Source organism: Solanum tuberosum, unplaced genomic scaffold (assembly GCF_000226075.1).
Source record: "Solanum tuberosum cultivar DM 1-3 516 R44 unplaced genomic scaffold, SolTub_3.0 scf00436, whole genome shotgun sequence".
NCBI classification, from domain to species: domain Eukaryota; kingdom Viridiplantae; phylum Streptophyta; class Magnoliopsida; order Solanales; family Solanaceae; genus Solanum; species Solanum tuberosum.
Window position 1 is genome coordinate 224,721 of NW_006239373.1, and position 11,714 is coordinate 236,434.

Below are 11,714 nucleotides of genomic sequence, written 5' to 3' on the forward strand. Positions count from 1 at the left end.
AAGTTACTCATCATTCGACACGTGTTTTCCAATAAAATCTCTCGCGATTCGGCAGCAGCCTTCGAGCTTTCTTCTTTAGATTCTGCCTCAGCATGTATGACTCACGTGGAACAATCTCATCCTACGTGGCGTCAGTGGGACCTACATTTCCTCCACGTCATCAACTACAATTCTTCCCCTAACTTCCTTTCCGTGGATATGGTAAAGTGTTCCATACAATCAAAATCTCCTGCGAAAAGCCCACTTGTTTTTTTCTGGATAAAGCAAATCTCAAGTTTATCTTTTTCAGTCTGTTCTTTAATTTTCTGCAAAATTCATCATGATATTATTGCTATTTATAGCTTCAATTCAATTTTCATGACGCCTTTGCTCTATTTTTTGCTCGGTTTAACGGAATTCCGGTGGCAAAAGCAATTTTAGTAAGTGCTTTTTTGATGAAGCTTTGAAGGTGCGGTTTAATAGAATTGAGGAAATTTTGGTTAAAGGTTAGATTTAATAGTATTGTTCTCGTATCTCGATTATCGTATTGTTTTGCTGTAGTTTCTGTTTTTGAAACTACACTACGTTATTATTGTTGTATTAGGTTTAATTTTGATTTTTGCTATTTAATTGATTGATTTAACATTTTTGATGTGGAATAGGTATGAGAGGGTTTGTATATGAAGAATTTGTGGTTTTGAAGAAGAAGAAATGCGGACTTTGTTTTAGTTGACAAGGATTTATGAAAGGTTATGTTGTGTGACATCTTCCTTATCATCAGTACTTTTAGATCTGGATGACAGGGAGTGTTTCAATGAAAATCGTTGGTGATGAAGACAAAAAAAGATTGGATGAGGAAAAGGTTATTGGAGATGGAATTGGAATTTCTCGTGAGGGGATAAATGTAGTTAAGGATAATGAGTTGAAAATTAATACGATTAGTAATGACAGGATAGGAGGGAGGGAGATTACATTGCAAGCTCAACGAGGTTTGAAATTGCAAGAACAACAATATTGTCAGGTTTCAGCAGTCTGTTGGCAACAATTTCTTCATGTCACCTCCATTAAAGTGCTGCTGGTGGAGAATGATGATTCTACACGACATGTCGTCTCTGCTTTACTTCGAAATTGCAATTATGAAGGTTAGTTCTTTTTATCTGTCTAGTTTGAGGTTTAGCTTGATGGACTATTAGCAAATAGATAACATTTGACTATTTTGATAAGCACCTTGTCCTTGTATCTGCATAGCTTTCAGCCTTTCCTTTTGTCCATTCAACTCTAGCTTGCAAGAATCAAATATGATGGACAAAAAGATGAGCCAGACTGTACATCTGAGTTTGTTTTAATTTCTGGTTATGAGTATTTGCAGAGCAATCGGGTATTACTTATGACATTGGTTACTTAAAGGTAGGGGTTTGAGGCGTCGTTTACCGTATATTTGTCTGAATTTTTATCACCTGATGCATCATGGTGTTGTCAGTGGATGTAAACCTGATGAAATCAGAGTAGTCAAAAGCGAAAAGCCCTAACGAGCACCAACCTCTTTTGGAGATTTAGTTGCAAAACAGATTTTAAGTATGTGTTTTAACGAAGAAAAACACTAATAAAGAAAAATAAAAATAAATGTGTAATGCAACAAAAAATAACTACAAGCACAAATAACTATTTGTATAAAAGAATGGAGATAACTCTAGTTAAGTGGAATATATGAAGTAAAAGTCATATCAATCAAGATGAAAAACCATCTTAAATTTCTGATATAGATGAAAATATGTTGTTTCATGTTTTCTGATATAGATGAAAAGATGTGGTTTCATGTTTTCTGGTGCTAGTTTCCTTATGCCAAAATTTTGATTTCTTGATGCTAATGACTAAAATTTTATTCCTAACAATTTTAACAATTAAAGACAGTTTATGGGTGATGAAGGAGCACAACTTAGCACCTTAGTGTCTACAGTAAGCGAGGGGAGGCCGAGTTTCATGGCCTAAGTGCATCTCAAATGATGATCATGTGAATTGGAACTTCCTGGACTTTGTAATGCAAAACATATGGGATGGGAAAAGTGAAGAAGATGGATCAAATTCTACATACTGATCATAACGAACTTTGGTCTTAGTGGATGGGATTCCATGTGGTTTCTTTGGAATATCAGGAGGGTTGGGATAGGAATATTTGTCATTGTCTTTGTTGTTCAGTCTAGTTATGGAGATATCGAGCAAGATGATAGACTAAGCGGTAAAAGGGTCCACTTAAAAGGTTTCAAGGCAGTATTTTTTTTTTGAGATTGGTAACTGTTTCTATTTCTTTGAATTTGTACATGGGTTGTACTGTGAACCATAATTACATAATGAACTCTAAAGGCACTGTCCTATCCCTATAATGACTAAAACTTCAATGATATTACACCAAAAACACAAAGTTAGAATACAATTCAATTTTACTTGCTGCATATTACTCTCCCTATTCTCAAAAACTCTAAGATTTCTCTCTTTCCAGATAGTCCACCAAATAGTAGCAGGAATGATTCTCCAGTTGCTTCTGTTCTTTGCTTGTAATCCTGCTTCTTCCCAACTGTATAAGGCCTCTGCAATTCTACCAGGCATGACCCATGAAATGTTTTCGAGCCTTAGGAGTAGACTCCACAACTGGCCAGTGACCTTGCACTGGATGAACAAGTGATTGTCTGTTTCTGCAGTTTCCCTACAAAAAGAACATCTAGAGCACAGTGTAATCCCCCTCTTCATCAAATTCTCCCTTGTCAGCTCAACTTCCTTAGCAAGTAACCACACAAAACAGGCCACTTTGTGTGGGATCTTGGCCTTCCAAATGTGTTTCCAGCGCCATTTGGGTGCCTGCATAATTGGGTGGTTCAACTTCCTATATGCTGCACTTACTTTAAAAGTCCCTTTACAGTTCCCTAACCACTGTAATCTGTCCTTCCCTGTCTCCAAGCCACTAAATTGTTCAATGACGCTGAAAGATTCTGTAACTCTTGGAATTTCCCAATCATTGAGGTGCCTTCTAAATATAATATTCCACCCATGAGGTGTCCATAGTTCAGCTATTGTACTTTGTTGCTGAAGAACCAGAGTATGTATGTCCGGGAAAAGTGTCTCCAGATTTCCTACCTGAAAGATTCTGTAACTCTTGGAATTTCCCAATCATTGAGGTGCCTTCTAAATATAATATTCCACCCATGAGGTGTCCATAGTTCAGCTATTGTACTTTGTTGTTGAAGAACCAGAGTGTGTACTGTCTAGGAAAAGTGTCTCCAGATTTCCTGCTTCATGCCAATGCTCTTTCCAGAATCTAGTTTTAGCGCCATCTACCACTTTAATCTTGGTGTTTGGTTTGAATTCATCCCATAGTGATCGGATGGATTTCCATAAGCTAACACCATAAGGAGTGGTAACTTCCTTTGTCATCCAATTGCCACTTTCTTCATATTTTACTTTTATGACTGAGCCCCATAAATTCTGGGGGAAATAAGGCAGTATTGGGGGAAATAATACAGTCAATGTCTCTCACTTGTTGTTTGTGGATGATACCCTGGTGTTCTGTGATTCAGAGTACTGTAGTATCCATTTGAGTCTAATATTAATCGGTTTTAGATGATGTCAGGTTTCCTTAACAAGTGTGAGATTATCTCTGTGAGAGAGACGGAGAATGCTGAGGAGCTAGGATATGTGTCCTGTTGCAAGAGAGGAGTAATCTCGACAACCTATTCAGGGTTACTGCTTGGTGCATAATCGCGCTGTTTGGAATACATCAATTGAAAGAATTGAGAAGAGACCGGAGGGGTGATAGAAGATATATTTGCTAAAAGGAACATAACGTTGATTAAGATCACGTTATCAAGCAATTCGACGTATTATATGTCCTTATGCCCAGTTATTGTTGTTGAAAAAACTCCACAAGAACCTCTTATGGGACAACAATGATGGGATGAGAAAAATTCATTTGGTGAATAGTAATGTGGTCACATCACCCATCAAGTATGGATAGTTTAGAGTAAAAGAGCGTAATACTTTCAGAATAACACTATTTTGGAAGTGGGTATGGACATTTTGGAATGAAGAAAGATGTTATAGAGGATGATACACAGGCAGATACGATGCGCAGAAAGGGGATAGAGGGCTGGCCGCTGGCAGCACTACACATTATGGGTGCAAATTTTGGAGAGGCAATAGGAAGGAACAGGAGGTGTTCAATGACGGTGTCACTTGCAAGGTTGGCAATGAGTGCATAATTAGCTTCTGGAGAGGGGAAGAAAAATGGGATTTAGGATTTAGAAGAAACCTACAGAATTGGGAGGTACAACAGAATATCACCTAATTGGACCATGACATGTGGAGATAGAAAGGAAAGGAGAGTGTCCTCTTTTTGGCAAAGTCATTATATGCATGGCTCTTAAAATGAGGATCATAGTTTTTCGTATACGACAGTATGAATAGCTAGAGCACCAAGGAATGTCCACTTATTTGCATGCACACTGGCTAGTATGTAATACTAGTGGCTGAAATTTGAGAAAACAAACCAAATCATATATCAGTTAGTGCTTCATGTGTAAGCACTCGGGTATATAGCAGGGTACCTGATAAGTTGTGGTAGACAGTCCTAGACACGTTCGGTGTACAATGGGTAGTGACGAACATCAAACATAGCTGGATATTTGGGAGGAGAAGGAGATGTGAAACTTGTAATGTCGCTCCTTTGGCACTTGGTTCTTTGGAGGAAAAGAAATAGGAGAACATTTGAAAGAATGAAATATGATTTTATGCATATTTGGGCATGCCTTTTGTTAATTTTTTATGTACCACGAGGTTTCCATTTGTATGGATGATTGGTTATCATTTTAAGAGAAGCATATTTTGATGTAGGTTTTCTAGTTGTCAACTAATTGCATATTGTCTCCAGTCCCCACTCCCCACGACATCAATAAAACATTGATTTATTAAAAATGTCTTTATTGTATGGCGTGTTATGCTCATTTCAGATGCTGCTACATGAAGGGGAGCTAGCCGCAACTCTACATGAAGAGCTGCTGGCATCCTTTTACTGATCTAGCAACTTAGTTCCATTCCCTAGGTTGATTTGGCTGTGTAAATTAATAGATAAATAGGTCGTGGTCATCTAATTTATTTCTATTACTCCCTCCGTCCCATTTTATGGGAGGTAGTTTGACTCGACACAGAGTTTAAGAAAGAAAGGAAGACTTTTAAAACTTGTGGTCCAAAATGAATGATAGAAATTTGTGTGGCTGTAAATCATTTCATTGACGGTAAATAAGACATTTTATAGTTAAATTGTTACTGAATATAGAAATGTGTTACTCTTTATGGGACTGACTAAAAAGGAAAGTAAGTCACATAAATTAGAACATAGGGAGTACTATTTTATAGGGAAAAAAGGACAAATATACCTTCAAACTATCGTAATCGCGCTGTTTGGAATACATCAATTGAAAGAATTGAGAAGAGACCGGAGGGGTGATAGAAGATATATTTGCTAAAAGGAACATAACGTTGATTAAGATCACGTTATCAAGCAATTCGACGTATTATATGTCCTTATGCCCAGTTATTGTTGTTGAAAAAACTCCACAAGAACCTCTTATGGGACAACAATGATGGGATGAGAAAAATTCATTTGGTGAATAGTAATGTGGTCACATCACCCATCAAGTATGGATAGTTTAGAGTAAAAGAGCGTAATACTTTCAGAATAACACTATTTTGGAAGTGGGTATGGACATTTTGGAATGAAGAAAGATGTTATAGAGGATGATACACAGGCAGATACGATGCGCAGAAAGGGGATAGAGGGCTGGCCGCTGGCAGCACTACACATTATGGGTGCAAATTTTGGAGAGGCAATAGGAAGGAACAGGAGGTGTTCAATGACGGTGTCACTTGCAAGGTTGGCAATGAGTGCATAATTAGCTTCTGGAGAGGGGAAGAAAAATGGGATTTAGGATTTAGAAGAAACCTACAGAATTGGGAGGTACAACAGAATATCACCTAATTGGACCATGACATGTGGAGATAGAAAGGAAAGGAGAGTGTCCTCTTTTTGGCAAAGTCATTATATGCATGGCTCTTAAAATGAGGATCATAGTTTTTCGTATACGACAGTATGAATAGCTAGAGCACCAAGGAATGTCCACTTATTTGCATGCACACTGGCTAGTATGTAATACTAGTGGCTGAAATTTGAGAAAACAAACCAAATCATATATCAGTTAGTGCTTCATGTGTAAGCACTCGGGTATATAGCAGGGTACCTGATAAGTTGTGGTAGACAGTCCTAGACACGTTCGGTGTACAATGGGTAGTGACGAACATCAAACATAGCTGGATATTTGGGAGGAGAAGGAGATGTGAAACTTGTAATGTCGCTCCTTTGGCACTTGGTTCTTTGGAGGAAAAGAAATAGGAGAACATTTGAAAGAATGAAATATGATTTTATGCATATTTGGGCATGCCTTTTGTTAATTTTTTATGTACCACGAGGTTTCCATTTGTATGGATGATTGGTTATCATTTTAAGAGAAGCATATTTTGATGTAGGTTTTCTAGTTGTCAACTAATTGCATATTGTCTCCAGTCCCCACTCCCCACGACATCAATAAAACATTGATTTATTAAAAATGTCTTTATTGTATGGCGTGTTATGCTCATTTCAGATGCTGCTACATGAAGGGGAGCTAGCCGCAACTCTACATGAAGAGCTGCTGGCATCCTTTTACTGATCTAGCAACTTAGTTCCATTCCCTAGGTTGATTTGGCTGTGTAAATTAATAGATAAATAGGTCGTGGTCATCTAATTTATTTCTATTACTCCCTCCGTCCCATTTTATGGGAGGTAGTTTGACTCGACACAGAGTTTAAGAAAGAAAGGAAGACTTTTAAAACTTGTGGTCCAAAATGAATGATAGAAATTTGTGTGGCTGTAAATCATTTCATTGACGGTAAATAAGACATTTTATAGTTAAATTGTTACTGAATATAGAAATGTGTTACTCTTTATGGGACTGACTAAAAAGGAAAGTAAGTTGCATAAATTGGGACAGAGGGAGTATGAATCTTGTCGATAAGTTGACAGAAGAAATCATTAATCATGGTGTTCATATAGACATATTTTCACTTCAACTTAATATGAAGTTTCAAGTTTCATTTTTGTGGTATTTGGTCAGAGCAACTTGTGCATAGTTTCAGTGACTTGTTCATCGGAGATTTTACCACAGTTCGCCTAAGTGTTCTCTATGCTTTTCCCTTTTTATTACACTTTCAATTCATGACTTCTATCTGCTGTATTTGTTGTAAATATCTTTTGTCTGGTTTCTCTCTTCCCATCTTTATTGTCTTTATTATCTAATTAAACTTTGTTATTTGCAGTTATAGAAGCAGCCAATGGATTGCAAGCTTGGAAGATACTGGAAAACCTGACCACTCACATTGATCTAGTGTTGACAGAGGTTGTAATGCCTTGCTTGTCAGGCTTAGGTCTCCTTACCAAAATCATGAGCCACTACACACGCAAGACTGTTCCTGTTATCAGTAAGTAACCCCTGCTGTTTTTCCAGTTCTTCTATTGTAAAACTCTTACTATACCATGTTTAATTTTGAGTTGATACTGTTATACCGCTTCACATGATGACTGATGAGGGCCATGTGCAGTGATGTCATCTCATGATTCAATGGATATAGTCTTCAAGTGTTTGTCAAAAGGTGCACTCGACTTCCTGGTAAAACCTATACGGAAGAATGAGCTTAAGAACTTGTGGCAGCATGTGTGGAGAAGATGCCATAGTGTGAGACACCATCACTCTCAATATCCTTTTTTCTTGTAAGCATGTTGGTGTAAAAAGAATGGCTGATGCATTGATGTCCATCAATATACCTAAATACAGTAATTATTTGTTATGGAGATTAGTGTCTGCTTATTTGTTGGTGGGCTGTTTGTCTAGTTATAGGCTGTTTCTTTTGTTATGTGTAATATGGCATTCTTTTTCTTCCCAGTGTTTTTGTGTTATACCGTGATTAATTCATTATCATTTTCTCAGTCTAGTGGAAGCGGGAGCGAAAGCGGTACTCAAACCCAAAAATCTATAAAATCAAAAAGCAGTGAGAAGTCTGAAAACAACAGTGGTAGCAATGATGGGGAAGATAATGGGCGGTACGGCCTAAATGTTGGTAAAGGCAGTGAGGATGGAAATGGCACACAGGTATTGCCATTTGGATTCCCTAGAAATTAAAGGACATTGTGCAAAATCTGCCTTTTAGCTTATTGTCATTTCTTTACATGCAGAAGATAACACATGATAACAACAGGCTTGAAAATAAGCTAGGTCTACTGTTTCGTAGTTATTTGAAGCATTAGATAATTGAGGCGACTTCCTTTTCTTTTTCCAAAATGTTCTACCACTTAGTACATGTAGACGAGAGTCTGAGACATATGTTGACACATTTAGGACACTAACTCTTGCAGCAAATAAACAAGGTAGAAATGTACAACATCATTTGAGTTAGAATCCATTGGTTAGTCCATCACAACCCAAAAGTTAGCTCAAAAGGGAGGAGGATTGCCCAAACGTTATAAGGAGTATACCCATCTCATTAATTACCAATATGGGACTTTTGTCATTCTTTAACGCCCCACCTCATGCCTAGTGCTTAGCATTTGGTGCGTGGGTAATTTTAATTTTGGGGGTCCATCGAATTACTATATAAAGAAGAGTTGTAAACTACATGACTTCACGTTCGAGTAAGAATATTTCGGTTTTTCTCGTTCCTTCTCTTTGACGTTTTTTATATGATCTACTCTTATAGGTAGACTAGAAAATCAAACAGAGTTCTTTTTGTAGCACTTCGCCCCTCTTTTTATTTATTCTTTTATTTTTTCTGAAATTGAGTAAAAAAATAAAAAAAAGTATTTGAGTTAGTTATAAATTATGAACTAATGAACTAGCCCTTTTATTGGTTATTGGAACATGTTGAGATGGGTCCGGCTCAATACCATGTAAAATTAGGTCTTAGGTCTAACTCACTCCCCAAAAGCTAGCTCAAAGGGACGAGGACTACCCATGCTTTATACAGAGTCCACCCATCTCATTAATCACCAATGTGAGACTTTTGTCACTCTTTAACAGTGACAGGGATAAGTTTATATGTCTGAGCAATCAAACCAATGCTTATTTAGGTTTCTTATGGGAAGGAAAGAAAACTACAAAATTCAATGTGTTTTTCTAAGACATGTCATCGCAATAAAACATAATAGTTCTATAATGATATCCCTGTCAAGCATCAAAATTCCAAGGCTTAAAGACCAATAGAAGTACAGAATGATTTGTATAATATTTCTTTCTGAGTCTGAAATTTGTATTTTGCAGAATTCCTGGACAAAGCAAGCTGTTGAAGCTGTTAGCTCTCAGGCAGTGTCTCCATTGAATCAGGTACCTGAGTGTCCAGACAGCACTTGTGCACAGGCTATGAGTTCAAAGGCAGAAACCGCTGCTAACAAGAATTCACAGAGAAATGCCAAAAGGAAATGCCAAGAAGAAGAACATCCTGGTAATGAGTATTTCTAATATTTTTCTTCTCTCTGGCTTAGTGTCTTAGTTGACTGAAACGTTTCTATCATGTGTTCCATTGAAGATTACATTGCAAAAAAACCCTCCCTCAAGGGCATACCTAGAAATCAGAAGTTACAACCTGAAAATGCAATTCAGGTTCCAGTCAAACTTGTTGATGCAGAACATAAGACCCCGCTGACAATAAATTCCAACCCAAGCAGTTTGAAGATGGATGAACACCAGGCAAATCTAGATGGTAATGTTCCATCCACAGAATATCATGATGTGACTGCTGAGACAGCTCATCCTCGGACCAACAGTAGAAGGTTGAACAAAGCTGTGCAGGTATTAGAAATCAATAATTCATCCATTGGTGAATCTAAAGAGCCAAGTTTGAAAACGCTAAAAGAACCCGAAAAAAGTGCTCAAGATGATCGTAGTGTTTTGAGAAGATCAGATCTTTCAGCTTTCTCAAGGTTTGGAGACAATAGTTACTAGTTATGCTCTTTCTAAACTTTTTATTAGAGCTGTGCTGATTTCCTTTTGTTGGATGGGGAACTTTCAGTAATTTACCTTTTGCTCTGTGGTGGACCATTTTGCAGGTATAATTCATCCTCAAACCCTACAAGGACTCCTAATGGGATTACACTTGGCAGTTCTATAATTAATAATGACCAAGAAGTTGCCAAGAAAGAATCAGTATGTGATATTCCAACTCATACAGATGAGAAATTTCTACATCCTAGCTCAAGTGGAGCTGGCAATATTATAGATAAGGGGTCCACCACTAATAAGCTTTCTGAGGAACCATTACTTTCTAGAGACAAGGCAGAAGCAACATCAACAATTAAGGGTTTGCACTCATCATCAGCTTTCAAGCCTGAGAAAATTGACTTCAGAATCTCCCGTCAGCAAGTGCCACAAGTTAAGCTTAAGCCTTGTAACATGCAAGCTACAGACAGTCTTGTTCCGCGAGGCTCTCACACTGACATCCAGCACCCTCATCAGCACCACCACCATTATCACTTCCATGACCTAGATCAAGATTACACTTCCACTCATGTAGATTTCTCATTGAAGAAACTGACTGCGGGTGGCCCAAGTTGTGCTTCATTCAACATTCTAGCTAGGCCTTGTGAAGGGAACCCCGAGTATCACAGTTTGAACAGAAGTGCTTCAGGAAGTAACCGTGGAAGCAATGTGCAAGATGGAAGCTGCACAGCTATAAATGCTGGAGGAACAAATGGGGGAAGTGATAATGGGTTAGCTGGCAAAAATGAAAGTGGTGATGCCAGCGGTATTGGTTGTGGAAACACGACAGATCCTTCTAAACTTGCCAGAGAAGCAGCCTTGACCAAATTTTGTCAGAAGAAGAAAGATAGATGCTTTAAGAAAAAGGTAGATTGAAACATCCCATTTTTAGCTTCTCTATCCTAATCTTGTTTCATCAGTGATTGGTCCTATTCCTACTTTCTTCTGAAGTAGTTCGCCCAGCATTGTCGTACCTGGTCAATCTGTTTATCTGTTGGTATATATAGATGGCATAGCTATTACATGCAATGATAATGTGAGAATCATCCAACAAAAAAATATCTAACAAGTCATTTGCAGATCAGGAATTTAGGACATCTAAAATATTTTCTTGGTATTTAAAGTCCCAATCAAGAGACAATGTTATCTCACAAAGAAAGTATGTACTAGATACCTTTAAATACATAGGTATGGATTGGAAGCCTGTTGATAGTCTGATGGGTCTGAACAGTAAACTGTTACCAGATCAGGGGAAGCCATGACAAATCCTAAAAGTTACCAAAGGCTAGTTAGGAAGTTGGACTATCTCATTATTACCTTAAAAAAACGTTTCTTTTGTTGTGGGTGTAGTAACTCGGTCAATGCATCTGCAATACCCGTCAACGAGATGCTGCTTTACCAATCTTAAGACACATTAAAAAAAAACACCAGGCCAAGGATTGTTGCTTGAAGACAAAGGAAACACTCACATTAAAGGATCCTTTGATGTAGATTAGGCCGGTTAACCAATTAGTTGACATTCTCTATCTGGATCAGTGTTATCAAAAAGCAAAAAGCGCAAAACATTCTAAGGTCCATTGGTGTTAGAATATGAATAGGTTTATACAATCCTATTAGAATAGGAATAGG

At 37.7% G+C, this 11,714-nt stretch overlaps 1 protein-coding gene across 2 annotated transcripts in view; it reads left to right on the forward strand.

Annotated features, from left to right (window-relative positions):
* The first annotated feature begins 206 nt into the window (after positions 1-206).
* LOC102590489 (two-component response regulator-like APRR7) overlaps positions 207-11,714 on the forward strand; it is an 18,208-nt gene continuing 6,700 nt past the window's right edge. Inside the window, exons 1-8 of one of the 2 annotated variants that reach the window (XM_006363618.2) lie at positions 207-485; positions 642-1,121; positions 7,378-7,539; positions 7,660-7,793; positions 8,046-8,207; positions 9,372-9,552; positions 9,637-10,030; positions 10,157-10,952. In XM_006363618.2, coding sequence (XP_006363680.1) covers positions 776-1,121; positions 7,378-7,539; positions 7,660-7,793; positions 8,046-8,207; positions 9,372-9,552; positions 9,637-10,030; positions 10,157-10,952 — 2,175 coding nt within the window. In that variant the 5' untranslated portion in view covers positions 207-485; positions 642-775. Of the gene's footprint in view, positions 486-641; positions 1,122-1,296; positions 1,387-7,377; positions 7,540-7,659; positions 7,794-8,045; positions 8,208-9,371; positions 9,553-9,636; positions 10,031-10,156; positions 10,953-11,714 lie in introns of those variants that run through there. The other variant, XM_015303550.1, reaches the window with a different exon arrangement.